This window comes from Catharus ustulatus, chromosome 26, assembly GCF_009819885.2.
Source record: "Catharus ustulatus isolate bCatUst1 chromosome 26, bCatUst1.pri.v2, whole genome shotgun sequence".
Classification (NCBI taxonomy): domain Eukaryota; kingdom Metazoa; phylum Chordata; class Aves; order Passeriformes; family Turdidae; genus Catharus; species Catharus ustulatus.
In genome coordinates, this window is record NC_046246.1 from 6,334,017 (window position 1) to 6,360,914 (window position 26,898).

The 26,898-nt window shown below is 54.6% G+C and overlaps 4 protein-coding genes across 5 annotated transcripts; all 4 read right to left on the reverse strand.

Moving 5' to 3' along the window:
* Positions 1 to 1,278: 1,278 nt before the first annotated feature.
* On the reverse strand, positions 1,279 to 4,004 carry GALE (UDP-galactose-4-epimerase). The gene is made up of 11 exons (XM_033080789.2): positions 3,934 to 4,004; positions 3,240 to 3,365; positions 3,053 to 3,168; positions 2,716 to 2,829; positions 2,430 to 2,606; positions 2,237 to 2,350; positions 2,099 to 2,165; positions 1,933 to 2,018; positions 1,742 to 1,819; positions 1,500 to 1,614; positions 1,279 to 1,422 (listed from the first exon to the last, which is right to left on the reverse strand). The coding sequence occupies exons 2-11, from the start codon at positions 3,358 to 3,360 to the stop codon at positions 1,367 to 1,369; spliced, it is 1,044 nt and encodes a 347-aa protein (XP_032936680.1). The 5' UTR covers positions 3,361 to 3,365; positions 3,934 to 4,004; the 3' UTR covers positions 1,279 to 1,366.
* A 559-nt stretch (positions 4,005 to 4,563) lies between these two features.
* On the reverse strand, positions 4,564 to 9,093 carry HMGCL (3-hydroxy-3-methylglutaryl-CoA lyase). 2 transcript variants are annotated; one of them, XM_033080944.1, is made up of 9 exons: positions 9,022 to 9,093; positions 8,497 to 8,586; positions 8,184 to 8,291; positions 7,755 to 7,850; positions 7,073 to 7,221; positions 6,693 to 6,756; positions 6,072 to 6,260; positions 5,748 to 5,873; positions 4,564 to 5,396 (listed from the first exon to the last, which is right to left on the reverse strand). In XM_033080944.1, the coding sequence occupies exons 1-9, from the start codon at positions 9,076 to 9,078 to the stop codon at positions 5,295 to 5,297; spliced, it is 981 nt and encodes a 326-aa protein (XP_032936835.1). In that variant the 5' UTR covers positions 9,079 to 9,093; the 3' UTR covers positions 4,564 to 5,294. The 2 variants fall into 2 exon arrangements, with proteins under 2 accessions (XP_032936835.1, XP_032936836.1); XM_033080945.1 differs by lacking the exon at positions 9,022 to 9,093 and adding an exon at positions 8,787 to 8,851.
* A 748-nt stretch (positions 9,094 to 9,841) lies between these two features.
* Positions 9,842 to 14,816, reverse strand: FUCA1 (alpha-L-fucosidase 1). The gene is made up of 8 exons (XM_033080943.2): positions 14,468 to 14,816; positions 13,062 to 13,196; positions 12,757 to 12,894; positions 12,029 to 12,134; positions 11,513 to 11,713; positions 11,193 to 11,383; positions 10,616 to 10,715; positions 9,842 to 10,071 (listed from the first exon to the last, which is right to left on the reverse strand). The coding sequence occupies exons 1-8, from the start codon at positions 14,809 to 14,811 to the stop codon at positions 9,931 to 9,933; spliced, it is 1,356 nt and encodes a 451-aa protein (XP_032936834.1). The 5' UTR covers positions 14,812 to 14,816; the 3' UTR covers positions 9,842 to 9,930.
* A 1,254-nt stretch (positions 14,817 to 16,070) lies between these two features.
* Positions 16,071 to 22,060, reverse strand: CNR2 (cannabinoid receptor 2). Its single transcript, XM_033080797.1, has 2 exons — positions 21,466 to 22,060; positions 16,071 to 17,350 (listed from the first exon to the last, which is right to left on the reverse strand). The coding sequence occupies exon 2, from the start codon at positions 17,283 to 17,285 to the stop codon at positions 16,236 to 16,238; it is 1,050 nt and encodes a 349-aa protein (XP_032936688.1). The 5' UTR covers positions 17,286 to 17,350; positions 21,466 to 22,060; the 3' UTR covers positions 16,071 to 16,235.
* Positions 22,061 to 26,898: the final 4,838 nt, after the last annotated feature.

The following is a 26,898-nucleotide window of genomic DNA, read 5'->3' on the forward strand; positions in this document are numbered from 1 at the left end:
GGGGTGGGACTGCAGCTCCCTGGGGTCACCAGGGGCTGGCAGGGGTGGGACTGCAGCTCCCTGGGGTCACCAAGGGCTGGTGATGGACAGACTGACCTGTTAGACTGTGAACTGGATCCGTGTGTGCTGGGGGGCCTGGGACCATCCCTCTGCAGAGCATTCCTGCTCACTCCCTGCCCGAGCAGTGCCGGGAGCCCGGGGGGAGAACGGCTTCTCTCCATTCCTCAATACAGCTTTGGGTTTTTTCCTTTGGGTTTTTTTTTGGGTTTTTTTTGTTTGTTTTTGTTTTGGTTTTTTTGGGGTTTTTTTTTGTTTTTGTTCTCTTGTCTTCCTTGTACATGTTTGGGGGTTTTTTTTGTGTGTGTGCGTGCGTTCCACAGAGAATCAAGGTGAAATAAATCCTCAACCTAGCCCGGAGCTGAGCTGGTGTCATCCCTGGCCAGGCAGGAGAGATTTGGGGAGGGAATGGGATTGGCATGAGGCCCCAGGGTGCCATTTCTAGGGGCAGCAGCTCTGGCTGAGGGGAAGCAGAACAAAGCTGCCACTTAGAAAGTAGGAAAGTTTATTTTAAAAACAAATCAAAAGCTCAATTCATAATTTAGGAGCATAAGTTATTCATCCAGCCAGCAGCACACGGGGCTGACTGCGTCATCCCTGCCTGGTGGAGCCCTGGGAGCTGCCAGGAATAAATAGGAGCAGTGTGGGACAGGGGGGCAGAGCCAGCTCCTGGGCAGCCTTTGGCAATGGATCTGGGGAGTGGCTGCCCCAGGAGGCACCGAGGGGGCTGTGGGCAGCCAGGCCAGGCTGGCACAGCCCTGGGCAGGGGCTCCTCTGCCTCAGGAGAGGGGAGAGATGAGATTTGGTCCCCAAAACCATGCTGGGGGCAGGGAAAAGGGGGGTGGAGGAAGCCCTGGGCTGGGGAAATGAGCCATGGTGGCCTTGGAATGTGACTGGTCCCTGTGGGAGGTTCCTGGTTCCTCTCTGTGCCTTGGGCTCCCCCTGGGCAGGAGGGGCAGGAGGGAATGGGGGCTCTGCTGCACTTTGGGCTCAGCAGGACTCAGCTGGGCCAGTGCTGGTGCCCAGGGCACAGGGAGGAGCAGCTGCTCCCAGCCTGGGCTGGCTGCAGCCCCTGGGCATTGCCATGGGGGGTTCCAAACCAGACCCTGGCTCTGTTCTCTGCTGTGGTTCTGCTCTGAGATGCAAAGACCTGGGGGATGAGGATGAGGAGGGGGGAGGCTGAGGATGCTCCAAGCCTTCCTGCCCATGCCAGAGGCAGGAGGGGGAGCTGGAGCTGCTCTCCCAGGATGGTGACACCCTCGGGGCAGGAGGCAGGGCTGGCTCAGAGCACCCCAGAACCGGCCCCAGCTCAGTTCTTGCTGAAGCCCATGGGGTTCTGCAGCTGCCACCGCCACAGGTCCTCACCTGGAACAGGGAGACGGGAGGTGAGGGAGGGCAGGGGGCTGGCAGTGCCCCCTGTGCCAGGGAGGGGATGCCCTTACACATCTTGTCCAGGCCAAAGGCAGCTTTCCAGCCCAGCTCCCGCTCGGCCAGCGCGGGGTCAGCGTAGCAGGAGGCCACGTCCCCCTCCCGCCGCGCCGTGATCTGGTACCTGATCTGCAGGGAGAGCAGCACCGTGGGCTCAGGGGGCCCAGAGGGCTGAGGGAACCGTGCCAGGGCTGCTGTGGGGGATCAGGGCTCTGTGGGAGCAGCTGCCCCTGTGTCCCTGCAGCTCTGCCCTTACCTCCCTGCCCGAGGCTTTCTCCATGGCCCGCACCATCTGCAGCACGGAGTAGCCGGTGCCTGTGCCCAGGTTGTAGATCTGGGAGGAGAATAAAGGACAGGGATCAAGGGGAGAAGGGCCAGGCCCCCCTTCAGCCCTTGGTGGGACCCCCACACCCCCCCACAGGGCTGGCAGCACCCCCAGGTTGGTACCTTGCAGCCACAGTTCTCCTTGAGCTTCTTCAGAGCAGCGATGTGGCCCTTGGCCAGATCCACGACGTGGATGTAATCCCTGACCCCTGTGGGGACACACAGGGTGAGGGCAGGGCCTGGGGGGCAGCCAGGGGGGTGGGAATCCCAAATTCCACCCACGACGCACCCGTTCCATCGTCCGTCTTGTAGTCGTTCCCAAAGACGCTCAGGAATTCCCGGCGTCCCACTGCCACCTGCACAGAGGGACAGCTCCAGCACCCTGTGTCCCCTCCCTGTGCCCCCCCAGGGGCTGTGGGGGCCGTACCTGAGCCACGTAGGGCATGAGGTTGTTTGGGATGCCCTGAGGGTCCTCTCCGATCATCCCCGACTCGTGGGCGCCGATGGGGTTGAAGTAGCGCAGGAGGACGGCGTTCCAGTCCTGGGGACACAGGGACAGGGCTGCCCTGTCACCCCCGTGGGGACACACCCGGGCTGCAGCCCCAGGGGCGGCTCCTCACCCTCTCTGCCTTGCAGAGATCCCGGATCATCTCCTCGATGAAGAACTTGGATTTGCCGTAGGGGTTGGTGCAGCCCCCGACCGGGTGCTTCTCGTCCAGGGGGAGGTACTTGGGGTCCCCATAGACGGTGGCAGAGCTGCTGAACACGATGTTCCTCACGCCGTGCGCCTTCATGGTCTGTGAGAGGGCAAAGGCCAGGCTGATCCAGCTCTGATCCAGCTCTGGGCACTGCCAGGGCCCAGTGACAGCACAGGGAACAGCACAGGGTCACTGTGGCTCCTCTCACCTCCAGCAGCCGGATGGTCCCGGTGAGGTTCACTCTGTAATACTCCAGAGGCTTCTGCACTGACTCCCCCACAGCCTTCAGCCCCGCAAAGTGCATCACGGCCGAGAAACGGTGCTGCAGGGGGAACGGGCTGGGCATCAGTGCCAGGAGCCAGCCAGAATGGAGTGCCACGGCAGCAGGAGCCAGCCAGAATTGAGTGCCATGGCTCAGAATTGCCCCAGGAGCTCGGCTCAGCCAGCCCGGGGAGCTCCATGGCCCACAGCCGTGCAGCTCTGCGTTTCCTCCCAGCCCTGGCAGCCCCAGGAGTCCGGCAGGGCACTGCAGCTCCTGCTCTCACCTTCCTGAAGAGCTCCTGCAGCGCCGCCTCGTCCGTGATGTCGAGCTCCTGGAAGAGCACGGGCCGGTGCGCGATCTCCTGCACCCGCCGGAGGCTCTCGGGGAGCCCCTCGGAGCCTGGGGGACGGAGGGCAGTGAGGGATGGGCACAGCGGGGCACAGCCCGGCCCGGCTCGGGGCTCTCCGTACCTCGGATGGCGTTGTGGAAGTTGTCGATGACCACGGGGACGAACCCCGCCTGCAGCAGCTCCAGCACGCAGTGGCTGCCGATGTAGCCGGCGCCGCCCGTCACCAGGATCTTCTCTGCCATGGCTCCTGCGGGGATAAAAACCCCAAATCCTGCAGTGACCGAGGGCACAGCCCGGCCTCGGGCACAGCCCGGCCTCGGGCACGGCAGCACCGCCAGGTTCTGCCCCGGGGCAGGGCCGGGCACTCCCGGTCACACCTCCCGGACACGGAGCTGCCACATCCCGGACACATCCCTGCTCCTTCCTGTTGGACCCGGCCGTACCCCCCAGGGCAGTTCTTGTGGTTAATTAATTAACTGATTAATTAATTGGGGTGGTCTCCGCAGGGGGATCGGCTCTGCCCTTCAGCCATTCCCCGTTTGGGACCCCGCAAATCGCAGCGATCCCCGCGGGACCCTGAGCCCCCCGTCCCGGGCTGGGAAGGCGAAATAACGCGGATTTCAGCAGGGAGCGGGGACGGGACCGGGAGGGACCGGAGGGGTCCCGGGGCCAAGGGACAGAACGGAGCCCGCGGACCGGAACTATTCCAGAGACCCGGGGATAGCGCAAGCCGCGGGGGTTTTGGCTCTCCCTACCAAAGGAAGCAGAGCAAGGTAGATCCGTGCTCGTCCCCCCCGCTTCTCCCGCTCTCTCACCCGCCGCTGCCGCCGCTCCCGTTCAGCCCCGCGCGGGGCGCGGCCCCTTTAAGGCCCGGCCTTGGCCCCGCCCCCGGCGCCACGCGCGCGGCTCCTCCATGGAAACGTGTCCGGGCTACGGAGCGGCCGCGGGGCCAAAACTGCGCGGGGGGAGCGGCGGGAACGGCTGCGCGCGAGGGGGCGGGGCCAGTCCAGAGCCGGGGCTGCAGCGCCCCCTGGCGGCGGGAGGAGGGCGCTGCTCCAAATTCCGAATTATTGCCCCAAAAACCCGAATTACTGCCCCAAAAACCTGAATTATTGCCCCAAAAACCCTGAATTACTGCCCCAAAAAAACCCTAATTATTGCCCCAAAACCCCTGAATTACTGCCCCAAAAAAACCCGAATTATTGCCCCAAAAACCCTGAATTACTGCCCCAAAAAAAACCCGAATTATTGCCCCAAAACCCCAATTTATTGCCCAAAACCCCAAATTATTGCTCCAAACCCCAAATTATTGCCCTAAACCCCGAATTATTGCCCAAAACCCCAATTTATTGCCCCAAACCCCGAATTACTGCCCCAAAACTCCAAATTATTGCCCCAAACCCCAATTTATTACCCCAAACCCCAATTTATTACCCAATTCCACCTCATTTCTGTGGTGTTTATTAACGGAGGCTTGGTAATTATCACAGTTTATTGAGGTCATGGGGAGAGGAGGCACACACAGCCTCAAACCCGCCCTGCCCCTCACAGGACAGAGCTGCTGTGCTTTCTCCAGTCTCACAAATAAACTGTTCAATAAATTATTTTAAATAGAAGAGCTGGTGAGCGGGGGTGTTTCACAAGGAATTCCTCACCCCAGCCCATTTCCATCTAGAAGAGGCACTTGGAGCCAAACCAGCAGCAAAAGCTCCTTATCTGGTTCAGCTGAATCAAATTTTTAATAGTTTAGACTATTAAATAAAGTGTTTATTACTCCTGGTAGGTGAGGTATCTTAGAACAGATACAGAGCAGCTCCACAGCCCCTGCAGGCTGAGCACCAGGGGAGGATTTGGGCTCAGCCTGGGGATGGCTGTGGAGGGCAGAGAAGGGAGGAGGGCACAGCCTGAGCTGGAGCAGAGCTCTGACTGCAGCACCTGTGGCTCAGAGCTTTCCTCAGCCCCTCCACGTCCTCCCTTCTCTGAGGCACAGGGTGACAGCCTCAAGGTCCAGTATAATACAACAGAATAAACATTCTTTCATTTCTTCCTAATTCTGGTGGATTTTGAGCTTCCTCTCACACGCTGAGCTGGGAAGGAGCTCGGGAGGTCAGAGAGGAATCACAGCCAGGGCTGGATCTCGGTTTCCTCTTGACCCAAGGAGGAATTCCACCCAGTGTCACAGTCTGCAGGAGGCCTGAGACACCTTGGAATTGGTTTTTCTGTTCAGGGCGTTGCAGATGAAGGTGCCTGTGTCCATCAGCTTCTGGAGATCCACTCCCTGCACGGGCACAGGACACACCTTGAGCTGACCTCCCAGCACCCCAGGCTGCTCCAAACCCGTGTCCAGCCTGGCCTTGGACACTGCCAGGGGTGCAGGAATATTTTTCCTTAATATCCCATCTCACCTGCCCTCTACCAAGAAGCCATTCCCTGTGTCCTGTCACTGCAGGCCCTGGGAATTCTCCCCAGCCCCACTGAGCCCCCCCAGCTGCCCCCACCACGCTCAGCCTCCCCTGGGCCAAACCCTGCCCTGTGCTGAGGGCAGAGCAGATCCCAAGGCAGAGCAGAGCCCAGCACTGAGCAGAGCAGAGCCCAGCACTGAGCAGAGCCCAGGGCAGCTCCCACTCACCGTGTGGATGCCCAGCCCGTTGAGCATGTACACCAAATCCTCTGTGGCCACGTTGCCAGAGGCTCCCTTGGCATAGGGACACCCCCCAAGGCCGGCCACAGAGGCATCCACCACGCTCACCCCCATCTGCAAACAAACACAGCCAGGGTCAGGGGATGTCTGCAAGAACAAAATCTGCAATTCCCAAGCAAGCAAAGCTGCTTTGTGTGGCTGCCCCAGCCCTGGATGGGGCTTGGAGCAGCCTGGGACAGTGGGAGGAACAAGCTGGGCTTTAAGCTCCTTCCAAGCCAACCAGGAGTGTGTGATCCAGAGCAGGAATCCTACCTGGAGGGCCACCAGGATGTTGGCCAGAGCTTGTCCATAGGTGTCATGGCAGTGGACAGCCAGAGCCCCCACAGGCACCTCCTTCATCACCACTGCCAGCATGTCCCTCATGCTGCCAGGGGTGCCCACGCCGATGGTGTCCCCCAGGGAGATCTCGTAGCACCCCATGGAGTACATCTTCTTGGAGACCTGTGCCACAGCCAGCACGGCACTGAGAGAGCATCCTCCCCTCCCCACAGCTGATTCCTGCTGTTCAGGGATTCCCTGGACTCCTCCTCCCCTCCCCAGAGCTGATTTCTGCTGTTCAGGGATTCCCTGGACTCCTCCTTCCCTCCCCAGAGTCCATTCCTGCTGTTCAGGGATTCCCTGGACTCCTCCTTCCCTCCCCACAGCTCATTCCTGCTGTTCCATGATTCCTTGGACACTCTCCTCTAGGATTAAAAACCTCCAGGTGCCCAAACCTCCCTCAATTCCCCATTTCAGCTGGATTCAGAACCTGGATATTCCCTTAGGTTAAATGTCTGTCTGCTGTAAATCCCCCAGTGCCCACTTCACATCCCTAAAAATAAAAATAAATCAGAACCCTCTCAAGAATCCTGGTTGTATTTATGACTGACTCACCTCTGCAACTTTAGCTGCAGAAATCTTCCCTTCATAGGGACATCCAAGGACACAGGAAACATATCTGTGGTTAAAAAAACCCCAAAATTTCAGCTGGAAAAGGGCAGTGGGATTTTACTGGACAAATCAGTCAGGACTTCCATCTTCCATGTCTACAAGAGGGGAGAATCAATTTTATATTCCAGAAGTCCAGTGGCCAAAGGTTACAGAATTTCTACAATTTCTTCCTCCCTGGGTGTGGATGAGCCCACAGGGGTGGTGGGTGTGTGACCTGTGCATTTCCATGGGGGATGTTTGCCCAGGAAAATCTGATCCAAACTGATTGTGATTATTGCAGAATGAATGAGCACAAGTGGGTGATTGCAGCAGGAGCTCCTTACCCCCTGACAGGAATGTTGGCTTCCCTTGCTGCCTTCATGACCTCCTCAAACCTCTCCAGGCTCTCCTCGATGGAGCAGTTGATGTTTTTCCTGGTGAACAGCTCGGATGCTGCCCCAAAGATCGACACCTCCTTGGCCCCTGCTGCCACCTGCAAATAAAAAATCCCAAACTGGAATCACAGGAAGCACTGAGGGTGGAAATGACCCCTGAGATGAGCAGGTCCAACCCTTAAGCCAGCACTGCTGTTAAGTCAAAGCCAGGAGATTTTCCTTGTGAGGGAAATGACAGAGCCACAACTTCATGATTTCATGGCCAAGTGTTAATTCAAAGGTGGAGATGTCTCAATCCAGCTCCTTAAAGCACTTCTCTTTACAGAGGCTCTTCTGTTTCTAAATAAATCTGCCTTGCTTATTTAGACTTGAAGATCTTGGAGCTCTCCTCCAGCCTCAAGGACTTTGTGATCCACAATCCCTGAGTACAGTTCTCTCATTTTATAAAAATATTTCCCCCCAAACAACCCAATCCTCCCCTCAGCTCATTCTGCACAAGACCACCAGGACACATCTGAGTTAGCCTTGAAAAGGGAGAAGCCACAGGTGCAGGAGGAAAGGATCAGGGGGGATTGGAGAGAGCCCAGGGTGATGTTCAGGTTTTTCAGGTGTTCAGGTTTTCAGCCCTTACCGCTGCCTGGAATCCCTTCAGGTTTGGAGTCAGCACAGGGTAACTGATCCCAGGTAATTTATTAATCCCCTGCAGGACCTCGGTGTGATCAGCCATCTGCAAAACCAGGAAAGGGTGAGGTGACAACTGCACTCAGGAAATCATCACTAACATTCCTTTTTATTCAGGGAACAGGAAGATTCAGGGATCAGAGCCTCTAAAAACAAACAGAATTTCACCCTGTGAGGGGTCAGGGGCACCCAGCCAGGCCAAGGTGCACAAACAGCTCTGTGAGTGTCACAGCCTGTCCCTTTGCTCTTCCCCAGCTCCAAAGGGAAGCTCTGGGATATTTTAACTCCTCTGCTGCTCCTTGCCCCGTGTCAGGGATTTGGGAGCAAGCAGAATCACTCTGCTGTGCTTCTAGAGAACAAATCCTGTCTGAACACCGACCTGAGGAACCCACTTGGGGGACACGAAGCTGGTGGCCTCTATGACCTGCAGCCCTGTCTCTGACAGCATGTTGATTAAATTGACCTTCACTGCGGTGGGCACAACATTCTAAGAAGAAGAAAATAAAAACAACCTAAAGTTATTGTAATTTCCACAATAAAGTCTTCCACCAATAAAATAAACCCCAAAGCAGCAATTTTTCAACATCAAAAAAGCAGCATTTAAAGAAAAACCGCCCCGTTGGTGGGAATAGGGGGGAATTTGGTTGGAGAACGCCCCCCGGGAGGTGCACGGAGCCCGGACCCGCCGGTACCTTCTCGTTCTGGAGCCCGTCTCGGGGTCCCACCTCCACCACCTTCACTCGCTTCGGGTACGCCCCGCTCGCCGCCGCCGCGGAGCTCACCTGGCACGGAGGGAGGAGTCAGCCGAGCCCCCGGAGCCCCGCTCGGCCCTGCCCCGGTGTCAGCGCTGATCCCCCGCTCGGCCCTGTCCCGGTGTCCCTCTGGTCCCTTTTCCTCCCGGCCCTGGTGCCCTCAGCCCCTCTGTCCTTTGTCCCAGTGCTGGCTCCGTCCCCGTCTCCCCGCGGTGTCCCCGCTCCCTCACGGGCCGCAGCGATCCCGCCCAGCGCGGCCAGAGCCGCCGCGCCGCCGCCATGTCTGCCCGAGCACGTGACCGCCCCACCCCCGGCACGTGACCAGGTCAGTTAGAGTCACGTGGCTCCGCTATCACGTGACACACGGAGCTGCCCACGTGGCACCAGCGCCCTCCGGTCCCTCCGTCCCCGCGGAACCTGTCCCCGTCCCCGTCCCTGTCCCTGTCCCCTGGCGCTGTCCCGTACCTGTGCCTGTCCCCAGGCGCCGTCCCGCGGCGCGGAGCCCGTGTCACAGCGCGGCATCTTCCCCTGCGCCACTGCCCGCCCGCCGCGCCCGCCGCGCACTTATACCGGCGGCTTTGCCGCTGGCCGGAGCGCTCGGTAAACACCGAGCTGTTTGTTTTGGGGCGGGCCAGGGGTCACCGGCGTGATGCGGTTGTGAGGCAAAGAGGCCATCGCTCTGTTGTCTCTTTTCGTCCCATTTTTTTTGTTTGTAACGGCGTCACCACCGGAGGCGGGCAGTGCTCGGTCGCTGGCACTCGCAGGCGGTTCTCTGGAGCCGGGGCTGTTGGATGTTTGTTATTTGAGTAACAGCCCCAGCTCCGCACGTGGCCCAGCCCCGGGGCTCTGCTCGTGCTCAGCTCCAGGCTCCTGGCAGGTTTTGCTCGGACAGAACACAACAAAAGGCTGTCTGCAATGTCTGCGGTGCCTTCACAGCAGCCCGTGCTCTCTGGGCAGAGTCATCACACTGCTCACACCGCTCAACCCTTTTGTAGAAAATCACCACCCACGCAGGAACCTGCCCTCACTGGAACACAGAGTTCAGAAGTTCAGGAGTGCAAGCACAAGTCACAAGTGGAGTCTCTTAAATTCACTAAGAACAAAACCTTTTCTTGTAGCTGTGTCCAGCAGAACAGCAATAAAAGTTTGCTGATGGATTTGTATCACATTTTTTTACAGATGATTTCTTCCAGCAAGCTTCCATTAGATTTATTCATCGTGGAAGCAGCTGATCACAACCAACAGTGTAGGAACACAAGGCAACAGAGACTGGAGAAGAGATCTCTCAAGCGTAAAATAATGTATTCAACGTGAAACATAAAAATCCTCTTGGATTCAATCAAAAAGAAAGGCAGAGCTGTGTCCCCCACAGCATCACTCCACTCCCTCCAGCTTCACGGCCCAGCCAGACTGAGGAGGCAGAGGAGATGGCAGCATGTAGGGCAGGGTTATGAGCATCCCCTTCCCAGGGTGCTGCTGCCACTGCAGAGTCCCAGCAAAGCCCAGCAGGGTGACCTGCAGAGAAGGAAGGAGGGGGACACTGAGCTGGAGCTCAGCAGGCCCCCTGTGCACAGCCCAGCATCTCCCACAGGCCCTGCAGGTCCCCAGGTGTGGCTCACGTGGCACAGGGGGTGACACAAGGGGTGTTGTGAGGCCACAGCAGGCTGCAGTTTGTTGTTTGGGGTTTGTTTGTTGCTGATGCTTTGCCCCTGTTTGTTCAGAGCAAAGGACACTCGGCCATTTGCGTCACAGTGGCACCTGCCACGAGCAGGGCACTGCACCTGAGCTCAGCCTGGGCTGCAGGACAGCCACTCCTGCTCTCTGCTTCCCTCCCCTGATCAAAACACTGCAGAGAGGAATCTTCCCTGGCAGCCTTCAGCCTGTCCTGGCAGCTGCTGTCCCACATTCCACGTGAGCCAAAGCCTGGGGAACAGCTGGGATGCTGCAAGGAGCCCACAGGACACAACTTCCCCACTCCTGAATGAATCCTGGCCCTTCCAGCCCACAGATGCTCCCAGATGGGCTCTCAGGGTGTGTTGTCCTGTTCCAAGTCCCTTACCTGTGTGCCTGGGGATGGGATGGGTGAGGACAGACACAGGACACTGTCCCGAGGCCACAGCAGGAAGATGGCAAAGACCACAGGTCCCTTGGAGGTGTACCTGGGGGAGCAGGAATTCAGCAGGTGAAGGGCACCAGGCACAAACCTGACCTTTCCACACAGCACAAAAACACTGCCTTGCCTCTGTCACCACACAAGGGTCACCTACTTTCCCTGACTCCAAAATCTGTCACTTTGGACCCTCCATCAGCCACTCAGCTCTGGCTGATGAAACCCAAACAAAGTCCATGTGTGCCTGTCCTGGCCTCAGCCAAGGTGCAGACACGGCCTCACCCTGATCCCTGCTCTGCATTTCTGGGCTGAACACACTGCAGGAAATAAAAACAACTCCATTTTATAGGCATTTCTGGCCAGGATCAATACTCAAACAATCCTGACAGCCACAGCATGGACATGTTTTAAAGGAAGGGTTGTTTTTTTTCCTACTGAAGATGGATGAAACCCTAATGGAAAAACTACAGGGTGTACCAAATTTAGGAAAAGAAGAAATAAACAACATGGTCTGAGCAGTCCTTACCAGACTGTGTCTGTGGTGTTCTCCATCTGCACCCTCCAAGGCTGGGTTTCATAAATTGCCTCCCCATTGGTGTCCAGCCACCTCCCCAGGGCCAGGAGTCTCTCCTGGAAGATGGGGACAATCACCCCTTCTTTTGTAGGCCCCACATTGAGGAGGTAGTTGCCACCCAAACTCACAGTCTGCACCAGCTCCTGTGGCAGATAAAGCAAGACAACAAAATGCATTATCTTCAGCTCAGACAGAAACTGAGTTCCTCCCTCTTCAGAAGCCTCAGATTGCCAGCAATCCCCCCCAGGCTGGGCAGGTCTCAGGTTCCTCACCTCAATCATGCTCATCTCATCCATCACCTCAGCCAGGTTCATGTTGCTGCGGTAGCCCCAGGAGTGGCTGTCCAGGGAGGAGCACATCTCCCACTTGTGCTCTGGCAGGGAGCCAGGCCTGTACTTGTCTGCACAGTTGTAGAAACCCCCGTGGTGGCAGGAGCAGCCCCGACCCCAGCGGTCGTTGACAACCACGGTGTCCTAGAGAAGGGAAACACCTCAGGGCACACATTTTGGGCAGTCACCCCACTCTCAGGAAACACCAAAAAATTCCCAGTGTAATGGAAACCCTTCTGAGAAAGCTGAATCCCTCCCTCTGCTCATTCAGGGAGCAGCAAAGCTCCTGGCCTGAGCCTGCCATGAGTATCCTGAAAAGGGCAGTGGAGCTGTCACAGCAGCACAGTTTTTATTCTTTCTGTCAGGGAATAAAACACATCTGGCAAATGGAAAGGACCTGGTTTGATCCCACACCCCACAGCTTCCTGCCCTTCCACACCCACCCAGTGCCACCAGTACCTTGACAGGGCTGTCGTTGTAGAGCCAGGCAAGGAAAGAGGTGGAATTCCAGTAGCAATCTGGAGCTTCCCAGTCTCCATCTGACCAAATCAGATCTGGTTTGTATCTAAGGGAGATAGATGTTGTTTCAAAATGTTTTATCTGCTCCTGCCACACTGTGTTTCTTGGGTGTGGGGTCGTTTCACTTCCCCTTCCCACTGCCTGACATCACCAGGAGGTTTTTGCTTCATTTTCTGCCTCACACAAAGCTCTAAGGGAGGTTCTTGCAGCAACAAAGAACAAGGTGTTGATCCACAGCTCAAGAGAGGGTGCAGTTCTTCAAAAAAAACCCAGAATTTGGCACCTCAAAGGCAATTATGAGGCACATTCTTGAGCTAGGACAACCCTCAACTACCAGCCTTGTATTTCTGTCAGCAAGGAGAAGCAAGGCAAGGATGCAAATTCACTCTTCTATTCTACTCAATACTGAGCAGTTTGTTCCATTTCCAGCCACCCTGCACAAAGGCAGGATTAAAGGGAATTGCTTTTGCAGGAAAAATTTGTCCCTGCCTTATTCCACAGATTAGACCTTCCACAGGGCAAAAGTGAACCCCTTTTCTAATCACCACAAATAATTTCTGGTTAGCAAAGAGAATTTGCCCTGACAAAAATTAACATTTCTCTGCACCTTTCTCCACAGAAATGAAACCAGGAAATGCTGATGATTCTGAGCTGGTTGTGGCTCTTACTTTAAGACAAGATCATAAAGTTCTGGCATCATCTTCTTTAAAACGAAGCTCTGGGTCTTGAAGTCATTTTGTTTGTCAGCGAGGTAGAGAGGGTTAAACCACTCCATCAGGGAGTAATAGAGCCCATAACGGAGGTTGCTGAAGGACAAAACACAGAGGGAAGAGTTGAGTAAGAAGCAGTGGAAATTAAATTACTGGCATTATTATTTTTCATGATTTGCAATTCACACTGAGCTCTGCTGTTTGTCAAGCACAGCCAGGAGGATTCACTGCTCTGAGAGCAGAGCTCTCTGCCAGGGCCCCACCTCTCCCTGAGGGCTTCTCCCAGCTCTCCCACCAGGTCTCGGTGGGGCCCTGTATCCACAGAATTCCAGTTCCAGGACACTGGTGACCCCCAGTTGGTGAAGCCCTCGTGGTGCTTGGTGGTCAGGACCACGTATCTGAGAGGAGAAAAAGATTTGGTTGGGGTGGCAAAGGAACAACTGAGATATTTCCCAGCCTTGCTGCAAACCCACTGGATAACCACACTCTGTACTACCCCTTGAATTCAGAAGCAAATACAAGAATAAGAGAGGTTTTTAGTGGATTTTAGTGTTGGAAAAGAATGAACAATCAATACCTAGGAAGGAGCAAGACCTGTCATCTTCTCAGCACCCTCAGGGATCTCCAGCACTGTTCAGGGACCCCAGTCCCTCAGGGATCTCTGGACTTGCCCCTTCCATCCCCTCAGAGACCCCTGCATTCTCCTGGGAATAGCCCCATATGCTTCCCAAGCTTTTCCATCCCCTTGGGGACCCCCAGACCCATCCCTCATTCCCTCTGGGCCTCCCAGATGTGCTCTTCTATCTGCTCAGTGACCCCCACTGCCTCACAGATTGCCAGGAATGGCTCCTCTATACCCTCAGGGACTCAGAGACCCATCATCCATCCCCTCAGGGACCCCTGGCCATGGCACTCATCCCCTCAGGGACCCCTTATCCCCTCAGGGACCCCCCCCATCCCCTCAGGGACCCCCCATCCCCTGAGGGACCCTTGGCCATGGCACACATCCCTTCAGGGACCCCTGGCCATGGCACTCATCCCTTCAGGAATCCCCCCATCCCCTCAGGGACCCCCAGACCCATCATCCATCCCCTCAGGGACCCCTGGCCATGGCACACATCCCTTCAGGGACCCTCTATCCACTCAGGGACCCCCCCTCATCCCCTCAGGGACCCCTGGCCATGGCACTCATCCCTTCAGGGACCCTTGGCCATGGCACTCATCCCTTCAGGGACCCCCCATCCCCTCAGGGACCCCCTCATCCCCTCAGGGACCCCTGGCCATGGCGCTCATCCCCTCAGGGACCTCCTCATCCCCTCAGGGACCCCCCATCCCCTCAGGGACCCCCCATCCCCTGAGGGACCCTTGGCCATAGCACTCATCCCTTCAGGGACCCCCAGACCCATCATCCATTCCCTCAGGGACCCTCCATCCCCTCAGGGACCCTCCATCCCCTCAGGGACCCTTGGCCATGGCACTCATCCCCTCAGGGACCCTCCATCCCCTCAGTGACCCCTCCATCCCCTCAGGGACCCTCCATCCCCTCAGGGACCCTTGGCCATGGCACTCATCCCCTCAGTGACCCCTCCATCCCCTCAGGGACCCTCCATCCCCTCAGGGACCCCTCATCCCCTCAGGGACCCCAGGTCCGGCCATTCCCGGCGCTGACCTGGCCCCGGCCCGCTGGAAGAGCTGTGCCCACTGGCGGGGCTGGAAGTCGTAGGCGGTGAAATGAGGAGCGAACTCCGCGTAGGAGGTGCCGGGCGGGAAGCGGCGGCGCACGAAGCGCTCACAGGCGGCATCGTGCTGGCCCTGCCAGTGCCACCAGAACCACTCGGAGCCCCAGGCGGGCACGGAGAACACTCCCCAGTGCACGAACACCCCAACCTTGGCCCGGTCGTACCAGGCCGGCAGCGGCCGCGCGTCCAGGCTGGCCCAGTCCGGGCGGTACCGGGACTGGGCCAGGACCGGGCCCAGCGCGGCCGCCACCCAGAGCAGCGCCCGGGCCGCCATGGCCAGTGACGGCACCGCCGCCATCGCCCGTGACGTCACCGGTGCCGTTGGTGTCCCTGGGGCCGCGGGTTCGAGGCTGCGGCCCGACCCCCACCACAACCCGCGGTGTTTGTTCGCTCTGCATCACAAATCCCAGCTCCAGCTCCCCACAGGGCTGCACTGAGCCACCAGCACTGAGCAGAGCTTGTTCAGGGCACTGCCGTTATCCCCCAGGAGCGGGATCAGCCTCCGGATTGGAATATCCCGAGCTGGAAGGGGTGGAGGATCATCCCAACAATCCCAGCCTGGGCATCCCTGGCAGCGCTGTCCAAACCCTCCTGGAGCTCTGGCTCGGGGCTGTGCCCATTCCCTGGGGAGCCTGGGCAGTGCCAGCATCTCTGGGAGAAGAACCTTTCCCTAAACCCACCCAGACACAGCTTCAGCCACTCCCTTGGATCCATGGTCACAGAGATTGGAGCTGCCCCTTCAATGCCCTGCAGACTTTGCTAATTCTCCCCTCAATGTCCCCTACTCCAAACCTCTTGTGCAGCCAGGGCAGGCCTGGGCAGGGCTCCCAAACCCTCTCGAGGGGCTGGGTGCATCCTCTGGGACACAGGGCCCCAAACCCTCTCGAGGGCTGGGTGCATCCTCTGGGACACAGGGCAGAGTGCAAGGGCCTCGTGGCCATGCCCCAGCCAGGCTCATCCCTGTTGGAGGCATTTTGGGAGCTGCTCCAGGTCACTGGTGAAGAGCCCTGTGATTGTCCATTCAGCTAAAAGTGCTGCTTTTGCATAATTGCAAAAAAACCGACCTCAATCTAGTTCCTCATTATCAAAGTATGTGCCCCAGTTTGGGCTTAAACTTGTCACCTGGAGGACTTTGTACAGTTGGAAAGAAAAGGAAGAAAAACCCCCAGAATGGCTTATATGTTTAATCACATAACATCCAACAAACACCTGTGTGGTTAGATCAGTTCTCCTGAAACCTGCTGGGAGAAATGAGCTGCCTGTCTGCCCCAGCTCTGGCCCAGTCCTTAAGCCACAGCTGAGGTTGGAAAAGCTCTGGCAGACCATCGAGTCCAAGCTATGCCCAAACCCCACTTTGTCACCAGCCCAGAGCACTGATGACACCAGCAGGGATGGGGACTCCAGACCTCCCTGGGCAGCCCCTCCAAAGCCTGACCACCTTTTCCATGAAGAAATTCCTGCTGATTGCCAACCTGAACCTCCCCTGGTGGGAGATTATCACAGAATCATGGAATATCCACATCCAGCTCCTGGCCCTGCACCCCAACAATCCCAACCTGTGCCTGAGAGCAAAGTCTGTGCAATGTCCCAGCATTGATGGGTGGCATCAGCAGGAGTTGTAGCTGATCCCTCAACTCCCTTCAGGAGAGAAAAGTGATCCAGACTGTTCCTTGCAGCCTGAGGGTGTGCATTTCCTCCCTACATTGCGTGTGTGTCCTCGCAGACGGTCTCAATCACGGAGGACTTGTGGGTGCTCTCTGCTTCTGGGCTCTCCTCAGTGACCTTCAGCTGCTTCCTGAAGTGGGAGAACACCCTTCTCAGGGAGGAGGACAGCTCCTTGCTCCTCAGGGCATAAATGATGGGGTTGACCATGGAGTTGAGCAGGCAGAGGGTGCTGCAGAAAGCAAACACCTTGCGCAGGCGGTCGCTCAGCCTGCCGAAGATGCTGTAGATCATGAGCACGAGCACGGGGGACCAGCAGAGCATGAGGACAGCCAGCACCATCACCAGGGTCTTGGCCAGCATCACATCCATCCTCATCCTGGTGTTTTGCTTCCCTACCTGTGCCTGGTGCTTCTCCATGTAGGCCACGTGCTGGCGAGCCCTCCAGAGCACGTGGGCGTAGGCGTAGACGATGCAGCCCAGCAGGACCATGACAAAGCACACCCAGCCCGACTGGTAATTGTCATCCACAAAGGGAAACAGCTCAGAGCAGGCAGAATCCAGCACACAGCAGTTCCAGCCCAGCAGGGGCAGGCAAGCAATGGTGGCACAGGTCACCCAGAGCACGGCCAGGGCTGTCCAGGCTCTTTTCCTGGTCATCAGGAGTTTGTACTCCGAGGGTCGGCTGATGGAGATGTAGCGGTCCAGGGCTGTGAGCAGCAGGCTGCTGAGGGAGGCAGAGAAGGATGTGTTCACCCCTCCCAGCTGCAGCAGGAACACCTCCTTGGACACATCTGTGTCGTTGAACACGTGGAAGTTCACAAAGCTGCAGACAAAGGTGATGCTGGCCAGGATGTCAGCCAGGGCCAGGCTGCCGATGAAGAGGTAGGAAGGTTTCTTCCTGATCCCAGGGGATGAGAAAATCAGGTAAAGCACCAAGGAGTTCTCAAAAACACACATTGTCCCAAAGAGGCCACACAGGATGCCAATGCTGATCTTCTGTGCCTGTGTGCTGAGCACCATGAAGCACTCCATGGTGTTCCCACTGCACTTGGAGGTGTTTGCAGGTACCCTGCACGTGTCCATGGTGGTACCTGGAGCTGGGGGCTCACACAGAGCCTTCTGCTTCCTTCTGCACTTCTTCAGATGCTCTGAAAAAGGGGGAGGTGAAGGGGATTTACCAAGCAATAAATTCAACCCAGACACTTCCCTCTCTTTAGAGGGAAGCAAGCAGAATGAAATCAGCCCACAGAGAGCTGCTTTCAGGTCCACAGCCCAAATGCTGGAACCACTTCCACGCTCACCCAGCAGAGCTCCAGGCTTTGTCCCACTGCTGGTTTGGCTGAGACCCATTTCCCACAGACAGCCCAGGGCACCCTGGCTGTACCACCTCAGTCTCCCAGGCTGGTTCCTCACCACAAGAGGGAAGCAGCAACGCTGAGAATCCTGAGGCAGCTCTTACCACTCCTGCAGGATTCCCTGCTCAGGGCCAGCACTGCTGATGGGGACACTGCTGGGGGCAGAGCCCCTGCAGAACAGCCTGTCCCACTGCAGCTGCCCTGGGAGATGGCCAGGATGGAGAAGGATGGGAGATATTGCCCTGCCAGGGACTTGGTGCAGCTCACCTGGAACACTGCACTGTGAAGGATTTACTCCTCACCAAAGCTGTTTGAAGATATAAAACAATGACTGGTTTTATATTTAAGTTTGCAGCTTTACAAAGCTCATTGCAGTTGTTTCCCATGTGGCACAGTCAGAGTGATTGATAGATATGATTAGAGATTAATTTTAACAGATATGATTAAAGATTAATTAGAGATCAATGTTAGAGTACAGGTGGGACACACAAATGGGGACATGCAGGACTGAGACCACTGAGCCTAAGAACCCCTGTCCATACCCAGGGTCTGGGTAATTTTATCAATACTTTTAGCATCAGCAGAGGTGTGATGGAGAGAAATGCCTGATTTACACAGGGCAGATGTTGAGCTACTCAGTGAATTCTGCAGCAAGAGTTGGGTTTTTCTCTGCAGTTCAGTGCATTTAATCCCCTTCAGGTGTTATTTTTCAGGTGTTATTTTTCACTGGTGTTTAAACCAAGCTGTGCTGCTTTGGTTTTCAGGGAACATCCTGGGCTGGGATAGAGAGCAGGTGAAGAAGCAGCTGTGGGATACCCCAAACCTTCCTGAATTACAGCAAAATGCTGAGGCCAAGCCCAGGGAACAGGACCCCCATTCCCAAAGCTTCCAGGATCCCTCATGCAGGCAGTGGGATCGTGAGTTCCCTCTGCTGGAGAGGAGAGCAGGAGCTGAGAGCTCTCCCTTTCCCCCAGAACAAACAAGGCACTGCCTCTCCCTGCCCTCGCTCTCTTGTGAAAGAGGAAATGTCCAAACACACGAGCCACGGCCAGGATGTGACAGCCTCAGAGCAGGGGCAGGGCTGTGGGTTCCAGCTATCTGTGCCACTCCATCTGTGGTTCCTCTGCCTGCTGTGTGAAATTCAGCTGCTGCTGGAGGTGACAACAGCACTGCCCAACCAACCTCTGTCTGTGACATCTCAGCAGTTACACGAATTTTATAACTGGCACTTCCTTCCCCACTGATTTCCCCCGACACTCATCACTCTTCCTGTGTATCAAGAGTTGCAAAATACACCCAGGAGGTGACAGAGAAGAGCTCCAGCCCCACATTTGACTCCTGAGCCTGTCAGGGCTGAGCCATTGGTGGCTGTAGGGAGTTCAGTGCATGCTACAGGCAGAGCAGGGCAATCCTGACTGGGATTTCTTGGCATTGCAGGCTGGAGGATTCCTGGATGTGGGGCTGAGTGTTGCAGCAAGCTGCCCTCCTCTTACATCAGGCTCTTGTATGGGGTAACAGCACAAGAGCAGGACATTGCCCTCAGATCTCAGTGCTCTCATTTCCTGCAGCCCTTCACAGGAACACCACACAGGCAGCAGGAATTACCAACTGCTGTTATTAAAGCTGACAACATGCCTCCCCCTGGAGAGAGATGGATTCAGCAGACAGATGGACTGTTCATATAGCAGGGCTCCAGGGACCACTGGAGCAGCAACTGCCTCGAGTCTCCAAAGCTCCCCAGCCAAAGCCCAGCATCCAAACCAAGACATCTCTTCATTAAGCAGCCTCCAGCATCACCTTGGCATCCATCACCTGCAGCCAGCACTCCCAGGACCATCATAAACCCTCAAAGCTGCAGTTGTGCAATATCCAACTCACATCCTTGGGAGCCTGGAAAGCACTGAACACCAGGCAAGGGAGTGAAGGCAGCAAAATGCCATCCCTGATGTTGTGCTGCTCAGGGACAGAATCTGCTTATAATGTTAAAATAACTCCTGTGCTGCCTGTCCTGGCCCAGCTCTCTCCACTAAGTTGAAAAAATTCAGGTTCAAAGTCCTGTGCTGGGCTCACAGCAATTAGGCAGCCCCAATCCTCCTTTCCCACCTCAGCTCTGTCTCGGGCTGAAGGACAAGGACAGATCTCTTTGCCCCCCCAGACCCTCTCCTTGCAGCTCCTGTGTCCAGGAGGGAAAGCACAGGGCTTTGCTCCAGCAATAGATCCCTTGTGCATGAGCATGAAAACACAAAAACACAGGCAGTGCCAAGAGCTCCTCTCCTTGCACCGCCTGTCCTTAATTTTATTTTTTTTTGGCCACAAAGCTGCTTTTTCCTGCCCAGAGGACCTTTTCCTCTTATCAGATGAGCCCCTGGATTTGTTTGTCCATGGTCTCTGTCCCCTGCCTGGCTTAGCTGCTGGGAAAAGTGCCAGCCCACATCTGGTTCCTGGGGGAGAGCTGACCTGCAGCATCCTCCATGGGGCAAATCCCAATTCCAGGGTGGAAATCCCCTTTTCCAAGAGCAGCATTTCCACCTCCCTGTGCATCTCCCCACAACCAGCCTGGCAAGCCCAGGGAGTCCCAGCCCCATGAGCTGACAGCTCAGCTCAACAAGAAAGAGAAAAGTGGCTTCTGGCCCTCCTTTAGATGCAGGGGCACAGAGGGACTGGTTCCCTGCAAGTGCAGCAGCTGAGCTGAGATTCCCTGGGCTGCTGCACAGGATTCACTCTGATCACAGCACCAGCCAGCAGGAAGGCCCAGGGTAGGGAATATTTTGCCAAAATAACGTGTCCTTGCAATAAGGAACCCCCTCAGCAACAGCAGAGCCCCAGGAAACCACACAGAGAATGAATGAGGAGTTATTAGGAACAGAATCCAGATATTCCTGAAAAAGCCTCAATGATTGCAAAGTGCCCAGAGCAGCAGAGAAACCTCCCCTCCCATTAGACCTGCTGTGAACCCACTCACTCCAGCCCAATAACTCCAAGTGGCTTTGGGGGAAATTAAATTTCCAGATGAGAAAAGTCCTTTTCCTTGTCAGTGCCTCGCTGAGATGGATCGCAGCCGCCGGGCTCGCGGTGCCTCGCACGCAGCAGCCCCATCCTGCCTCACTTGGGATGGCTCCTGCACTCACAGAGCCAGCACAGCATCCTGCTCATTAAAAACTTACCTACCAGTTCCTTAGATAATGTCAAGTTAAATTTTCCTGCTGCAATCAGCCAGGGCATTGTGCCTGCAGCACTCTGAAAGCGCCGCTCTTGAATGTTTCATGTTCAGAATGTCTGGGAGTTTGGAGCTTTACAATAAAATAAAATAAAATAAAATAAAATAAAATAAAATAAAATAAAATAAAATAAAATAAAATGTCTTAAATTATCACCTACTATGAACAAGTGTGGTGATTTATGCAAAAATTGTCACTAATGCTTGCAAATTTCTCTTGCTGAAAAAGCAAAGTGTCTGATACGTTACAAACAGTTCACATGAGATTTCTTGGTTTAGTTGCAGAAGTTTTTTCCATTATTTTGGAATTAGCTTGGACACTTCCAGCTGTTCTGTGCCAGGACCTCCCCACCCTCACAGGAGGAACCAGCCCCTCCTTGTCCTGTCATCAGTTCCTGATGAACTGATCCAACGTTAACAATTCCCAAAATCAGCTGTGAGGAGTTAACCTGCTATGAAGCACTTACCTTTCCCCTTCTCCTCAGGAAAGAATCCATCCTAAAACCCAATTCCCCACCCTCTGTTACACGTTGCCTTGCAGTTTATCCCAACCAGCTGATATTTAATCCTGGCAATCTGTCCGTGCAGCAGAGTCTCCCCAGCCTGCAGCACCGAGGGCTCTCAGGGATGGTGTGAAATAAAGAAGCCAGGGCTGCAGGATGCTGTGGGTCAGCAAACACAAACCACTCACCTCCCCACGGATGCTCTGGGGCTTCCCATCCCCGCGGCTCTCAGGGCAGCGGCTGCAGCTGTGGACAGCTCCTGCTTCCCTCTCCTCTCACGGCACTTCTGGTTTCAGCTGGGTTCGTTGAACCATTCTGGTTTATTCCCCTGGGCTGGGAATCCAGCAGTGTGAATCCTTCCTCTGTTTCCTTGCTCTCTGTCACATTCTTTCAGAGAGTGTGTGTCGGGTTTTCTTTCCTTCCCCACTTCTCCTCTGGGTGTTGTGTTCTGCTGCCTGCTCGTGCCACGTCTACAACCACCCAAACCCTCCAGCTCACTGAAACAACCTCCTAGTCCCTCTCATTTCTCCAGGTAACTACAGTTTGAAGCAGGTTTTCCTCTTGATTTCTCTGGGAACACGAAAAGTATGGGGAGGAAGAAAACTAGGAAGCAGATGTGGAAAAATCTGGATGTACCTGGTTGTGCAGAGTCTAAGGGCAAGCTCAGAAATCTGCTGTGCCTGCAGCACAAACCTCACCTGTGTCCCTGGGTTTGTCTGCACAGAATCAGCTCATGCCAGAGGAACGAGGTGATTTTCTGCCTGTGAGTGGAAGGGAAATGGTTTAAAGTCTTCAGTCACACAGTGCCTGTGGTCAGGAAGGACTGGGGGTGCACAGGCTGTGGTACCTGCTCTCATCCATCCTCCCTCTGGCTGCCCGGGGCTGGGCTGTGCTGGTGCCGCTGGAAAGCAGAGACAGCTGCTGGTGACACCGGGGAGAGGCAAGTTCTCCCCAAATCCCAAAGGAATTGGCCACATGTGGGTGGATACAGATCGGACAGGCTGCAGTGGGGAGCCCTGGAGGAGAAGGAAAGGGATCCTTAGCCCTTGGATGCACCTCACCCTGCTCTGCCACCCCCAGAGCCCATCCCAGCACCAGCAGCTCCATTCTCCTGTGGGAACTCAACTCCTGCTGGGATCTCAGTTCCCTCATTCTGTGGAATCACGAGCAGTCCCACCCCATCCTCTCCGAATTCTGCTTTGCCTCCCCCTCCGGCACCGTCTGTGGCTCAGGGGTTTGGCAGAGCTCAGCGGTGCTCGGCTGCCCTCTCCAGGGAACCCCGGACAGCAGCAGGGAAAGCCTGAAAAAGCGGCAGAGCTGGGAATTCAGCGCTTTCCCTGGCTCCCAGCCGGGAAAAGGGGGTTCTGTGGCTCTGCAGGGACCTGCAGGGGCTGGGACCCCTTTCTGGAAACATCACAGGCTGTGCTGTAAGCACAGGAGATGTTGAATTGTCTCAAAAAATAATTCTTCCATTCCCGTTCGCAGGAAGTGAGAAATCTGCAGGAACAGGTCTGAGACTGTGAGAAACAGATTCTTTATACTGGTCCTGAGTTCCAGCAGCAGCACCCAGCCCCAAATTATTCCCTGCTCTGACACAGCTTCACATCCAGCAGCATCCTGTGAAATATGGACCCAAGTTTGTTCTGTCTGCAGAGGGAACTGTTGTGTCACAGGAATGTGTGTTGAAGGAAAGAAACCTTATTATTGCAGCGTGGTTAGAAGCTTAAAAGCTTCAATTTGACTCTGATTTGTAGCAAAAATTCTGCCAGACTAAAGGAAAACCATTAGAGCTGATTCCAAAAATTCTGCCAGACTAAAGGAAAACCATTAGAGCTGATTCCAAAAATTCTGCCAGACTAAAGGAAAACCATTAGAGCTGATTCCAAAAATTCTGCCAGACTAAAGGAAAACCATTAGAGCTGATTTCTGTAATGTAAAGACTTTTTGGTCAGCTTGGATTTTTCCCCCTGCAGTTAATCCAGCCTGGAATAACCCTGCTTTGGGAACAGCCCCAAAATGAAGAAATGCTGTGCAGGCAGTGGTGGTTCTGAGTCCAGAGCAGAGTGAAGAGCCCTGGGGCTGTGCTGGGACACAGAGAATGTGATGGGACACAGACACCAGCCCTGCAGGAAGGGTTCTGTGCTCTGGGGGAGGACAGGGATTTGCTCCTCTTGCTCTGACTGCTGTGTTTTTTGGGGCTGAATTAGAAAACTGGGTGGTGCAGATGGGGCTGAGGGTGAGGGCACTGCTCACCTGGATAGGGTGAGACTCAGAGAGCCACGGTGAGTGACTCTGCTGCACTCACAGAGAAAATTCTCAGAAAAAAAACCCCAGATTTGCTGCTGTGTCTAGCACAGCTCCTGAGAGCAAACAGGGCTTGTCCAAGGGATTCTCCTGTGCCTTGGCCTGCTGCAGAAACTCCTCTGCTGCTCTTGTGGAGGGAGGAAGGTTCAGGTAAAAATGTTTTCCCTGCTGCTAGGACGTGAACCAGGCATATTGATTTAACGGGCTGAAGGTTCCTGCAGGGCTCTGTGACTCAGAGCCGGTGAGGGCTCACACGGGGAGCTGCTGAGGCAGAAAACAGGGTGTGACTCGGGAGTCATGCCTGGATGTGTTTGTTTTCCAGCTGTGACAAAGCTGCTTCAGCACAAGCCCTCTAAACCCCCCAGGCTCAGGTTTGGATCACTGATCTGTCGGTGGTTTGAGTCCCAGTGCTGTCTGCTGGGTGCTGGGCACACCCACACACACCAGTGCACAATGCAGAGGAGGATGTGAGCTCACACTCACGAGCTCCAGCCCTGCAGAGGAGGGAATTCACGTTCTGCAGCTGATATAACTCAGGTACTGGTGGACACCAAATAATTAATGTCTAAAGCTATATCAATGTGCTTATAAGGAGATTTAAACAATTACAATGTGTTGTTTTATCACATGGTTTGGCTTCTTGAGACTCTTCTCTGCTTAGTTCCTGTAGCTCACTGCTGTGAACATCCTGAGCTTTATTTGATGAACACAGGTCCTCTGCCAGGCAGAATAAAGGATATTCTAAACATTACTGTATACCCAGTGCTTTCATGCAGATTTGAAAGAAAACACAAGCTCACATGTTTCCCTCATGAGGAAACTTAGATTAACAATCTGGTTAATGTTTGGCTCAGGTGGAAACATCCAACGAGTTTCAAGTGTGTCATGGGGCTCCTGGAACCACAAAAAGTAAACATCTTGGGTTTACTGAAAGTCACCCAGTGCAGGAAACTCGTCACTGTGAACTAAAACTGGGGCAATGGTTCAGTGTTGATTTAACAAATGAGTCATCCACGCTGCAGATTTCCTGCTGAGCAGCTCCACTGAAACACTGGGGCAGGAGCATGAGTGTGGTGAGATCCATCTCAGCCACAGCTGGGAGCATCTTAATTTGGGGCTAATGAAGCTCTGGAGGCTTTGTCTTCACTGGGACTTGCTGGTTGTGGCAGTGCCAGCACAGATGGAGCTGCTTCCCTGGGCTGCATTAATGTTTGCTGTGAGAGGGAGTGGAGGGGCTGAGTGAGAAATAAAGGTGGCTGGGGAAATGCTTGAGGTGCTGTCAGCGTGGTGGGGAGCTCAGGAGGGTTTGGGTAATGCAGCTCCCTGGGAAATGAGGGAAGCTGGGATTTATTGCAGTCATCTTGGGGCTGTCTGGAGGAAGTGGAATCATCCAGACAGCAAACACTTGCACAATAAAAAACTGCCACCCATGCTGTCTGCATGCTCTGAGAGGGTGTCTTGGAGCTGAGGTCACTGAGTTTGTGTCACCAGGTGCCACAGCAGGGTGGCTTTGGAAGCACTGCCTCTGGAACTGGGGCTGCAGGACCTGAAGGGTGGGCACAGCATGGTCCTGGAGGCAGCCAAAATATCCCAGCCTGCCCATGAGTAACTGAGGTCCATGTAGTGTTAAGAGTCACAAATGTTACACTGAGACCTTTGGAAAGGTTTGGAGGGTTTAAAAGTCATGATTGGAAGGAGTGAAGCAGCTCCTGTTGAAGGAATCTCAGGTGGTGATGGTAAAGAACTGAGACAGAAGCTCAGGATTCAGCCTGTGCTGAGCTGTGGCAGGAGCTCAAGTGCCTCTCTGTGTGTTGTGGTCACCACAGCTCTGGGAACATCTCCTTTCCTTCCCCTGCAGGAGAGGAAACCAGCCCAGGGCTCCAACAGCTGAAGGGTCAAACACACAACTTGCCAAGCTGGACTCTGTGCTGTTTGTGATTTAAAAAATAGCCTCGTGTACCTGCTGGCCTCTGAGTGATTCAGTTGGTTTCAGTTGCTGCACAAATGCAGGAATGGCTTATCACTGACATTTCCTGCTCCCCCAGGCTAAATGTGTCAGCCTGACCCCAAAACCAGCTCTGAAAGACAAAATGTTTCTTGAGTTATCTCAGAGATAGCGAGGACAAACAGCCAGACCTTGTGTCATCCTTGATCTGAACTGAAAAGTACACTCTGTTGTGCTCCCCAGACAAGAGAACAGAACATTTGCAGCCTGCAAAATGCTATTTCTTAATCCCACTGACATGTCCTGGCTTGAAAACATCCACACGCTGGGGTGAGATTGTTTTTTAGCAGAAATAAACCTGCTAGAGATGGAAACAAAGCAAAACTCTGCTGATGTGCATTACAGGAGAGTTGTTTATTAATGAGTGGAATTTCAAAGCTTACAGCAGATATTGTTGTCTTCCATTTAAAGACAAAAAGAAGCTGCTGTAAGGACCTCAGCTGTAACACTGTGCCAAGAAATGCAAAGCAAAGGGAGGAAAAGTGATTAATTTTAGCTTGCTTTGTGCAAACATACAATAAAGAACAGGAACAAAGGTCTGGGCTCGGCTATGTCAGCACATCTTGTGTATTAAAATATAGGCTGGCTTTTTTAATAACTTCACAATGAATATAAACTTCTTTTTAGGGTCTTTGCCTTGTCCTGGGTTGGGTCACAGCCCTGTAACACCAGGTCAGTAGGAAAACAGTTTTGTTTTAGGGATAAAGCAGGAATGTGTAATTTTTCCCTTCTAAATGCAGGGTAATTCAATCCAGGGTCTTTACCTCAAAATAAAAACTCTGAATGTTGATGTGTTGTTTTTAAGCACTGCCCTGACTTGGTAGGGTTGGAACTGAGCTCGTTCTTTTCCATTTTCTTTGAAACTTCCTTTTTTTTGCCTTTAATGTGGTGTACAGTGCTAGACTGGCCTCTCAGTAGTGGGCAGGAAACACTCTCACATGTGCAAATTTCTTATATTTACCTAATTTTCATTCATCCTACACATGGTGAAGGCCAAGCCTTGTGTGTTGTTTCTCTGAAATGCTCCTTTGAGGGAGAAGAGAATGTGAATATAAACACAAACCCACAGCTGCTTTAAACCTGGGGCAGCTTTTCGCTGTATTTTGACCTGAAACATCCCTCTACGTCGCTTTCAATACTTTAGATTTAAACATTAAATAGTTTAATTAAATGCAGGCGCGAGGAACGGGCCCGACAAACCTGAGACCTTCCATAGAGCGCAGCGGGGATCTCTGAGGGAGCTGATTTTACTCTTTGTTCGCTCAATCCCTTCTCTCGACGCCCCTCGCTCGCACAGCCGGGTGTTTTGTGC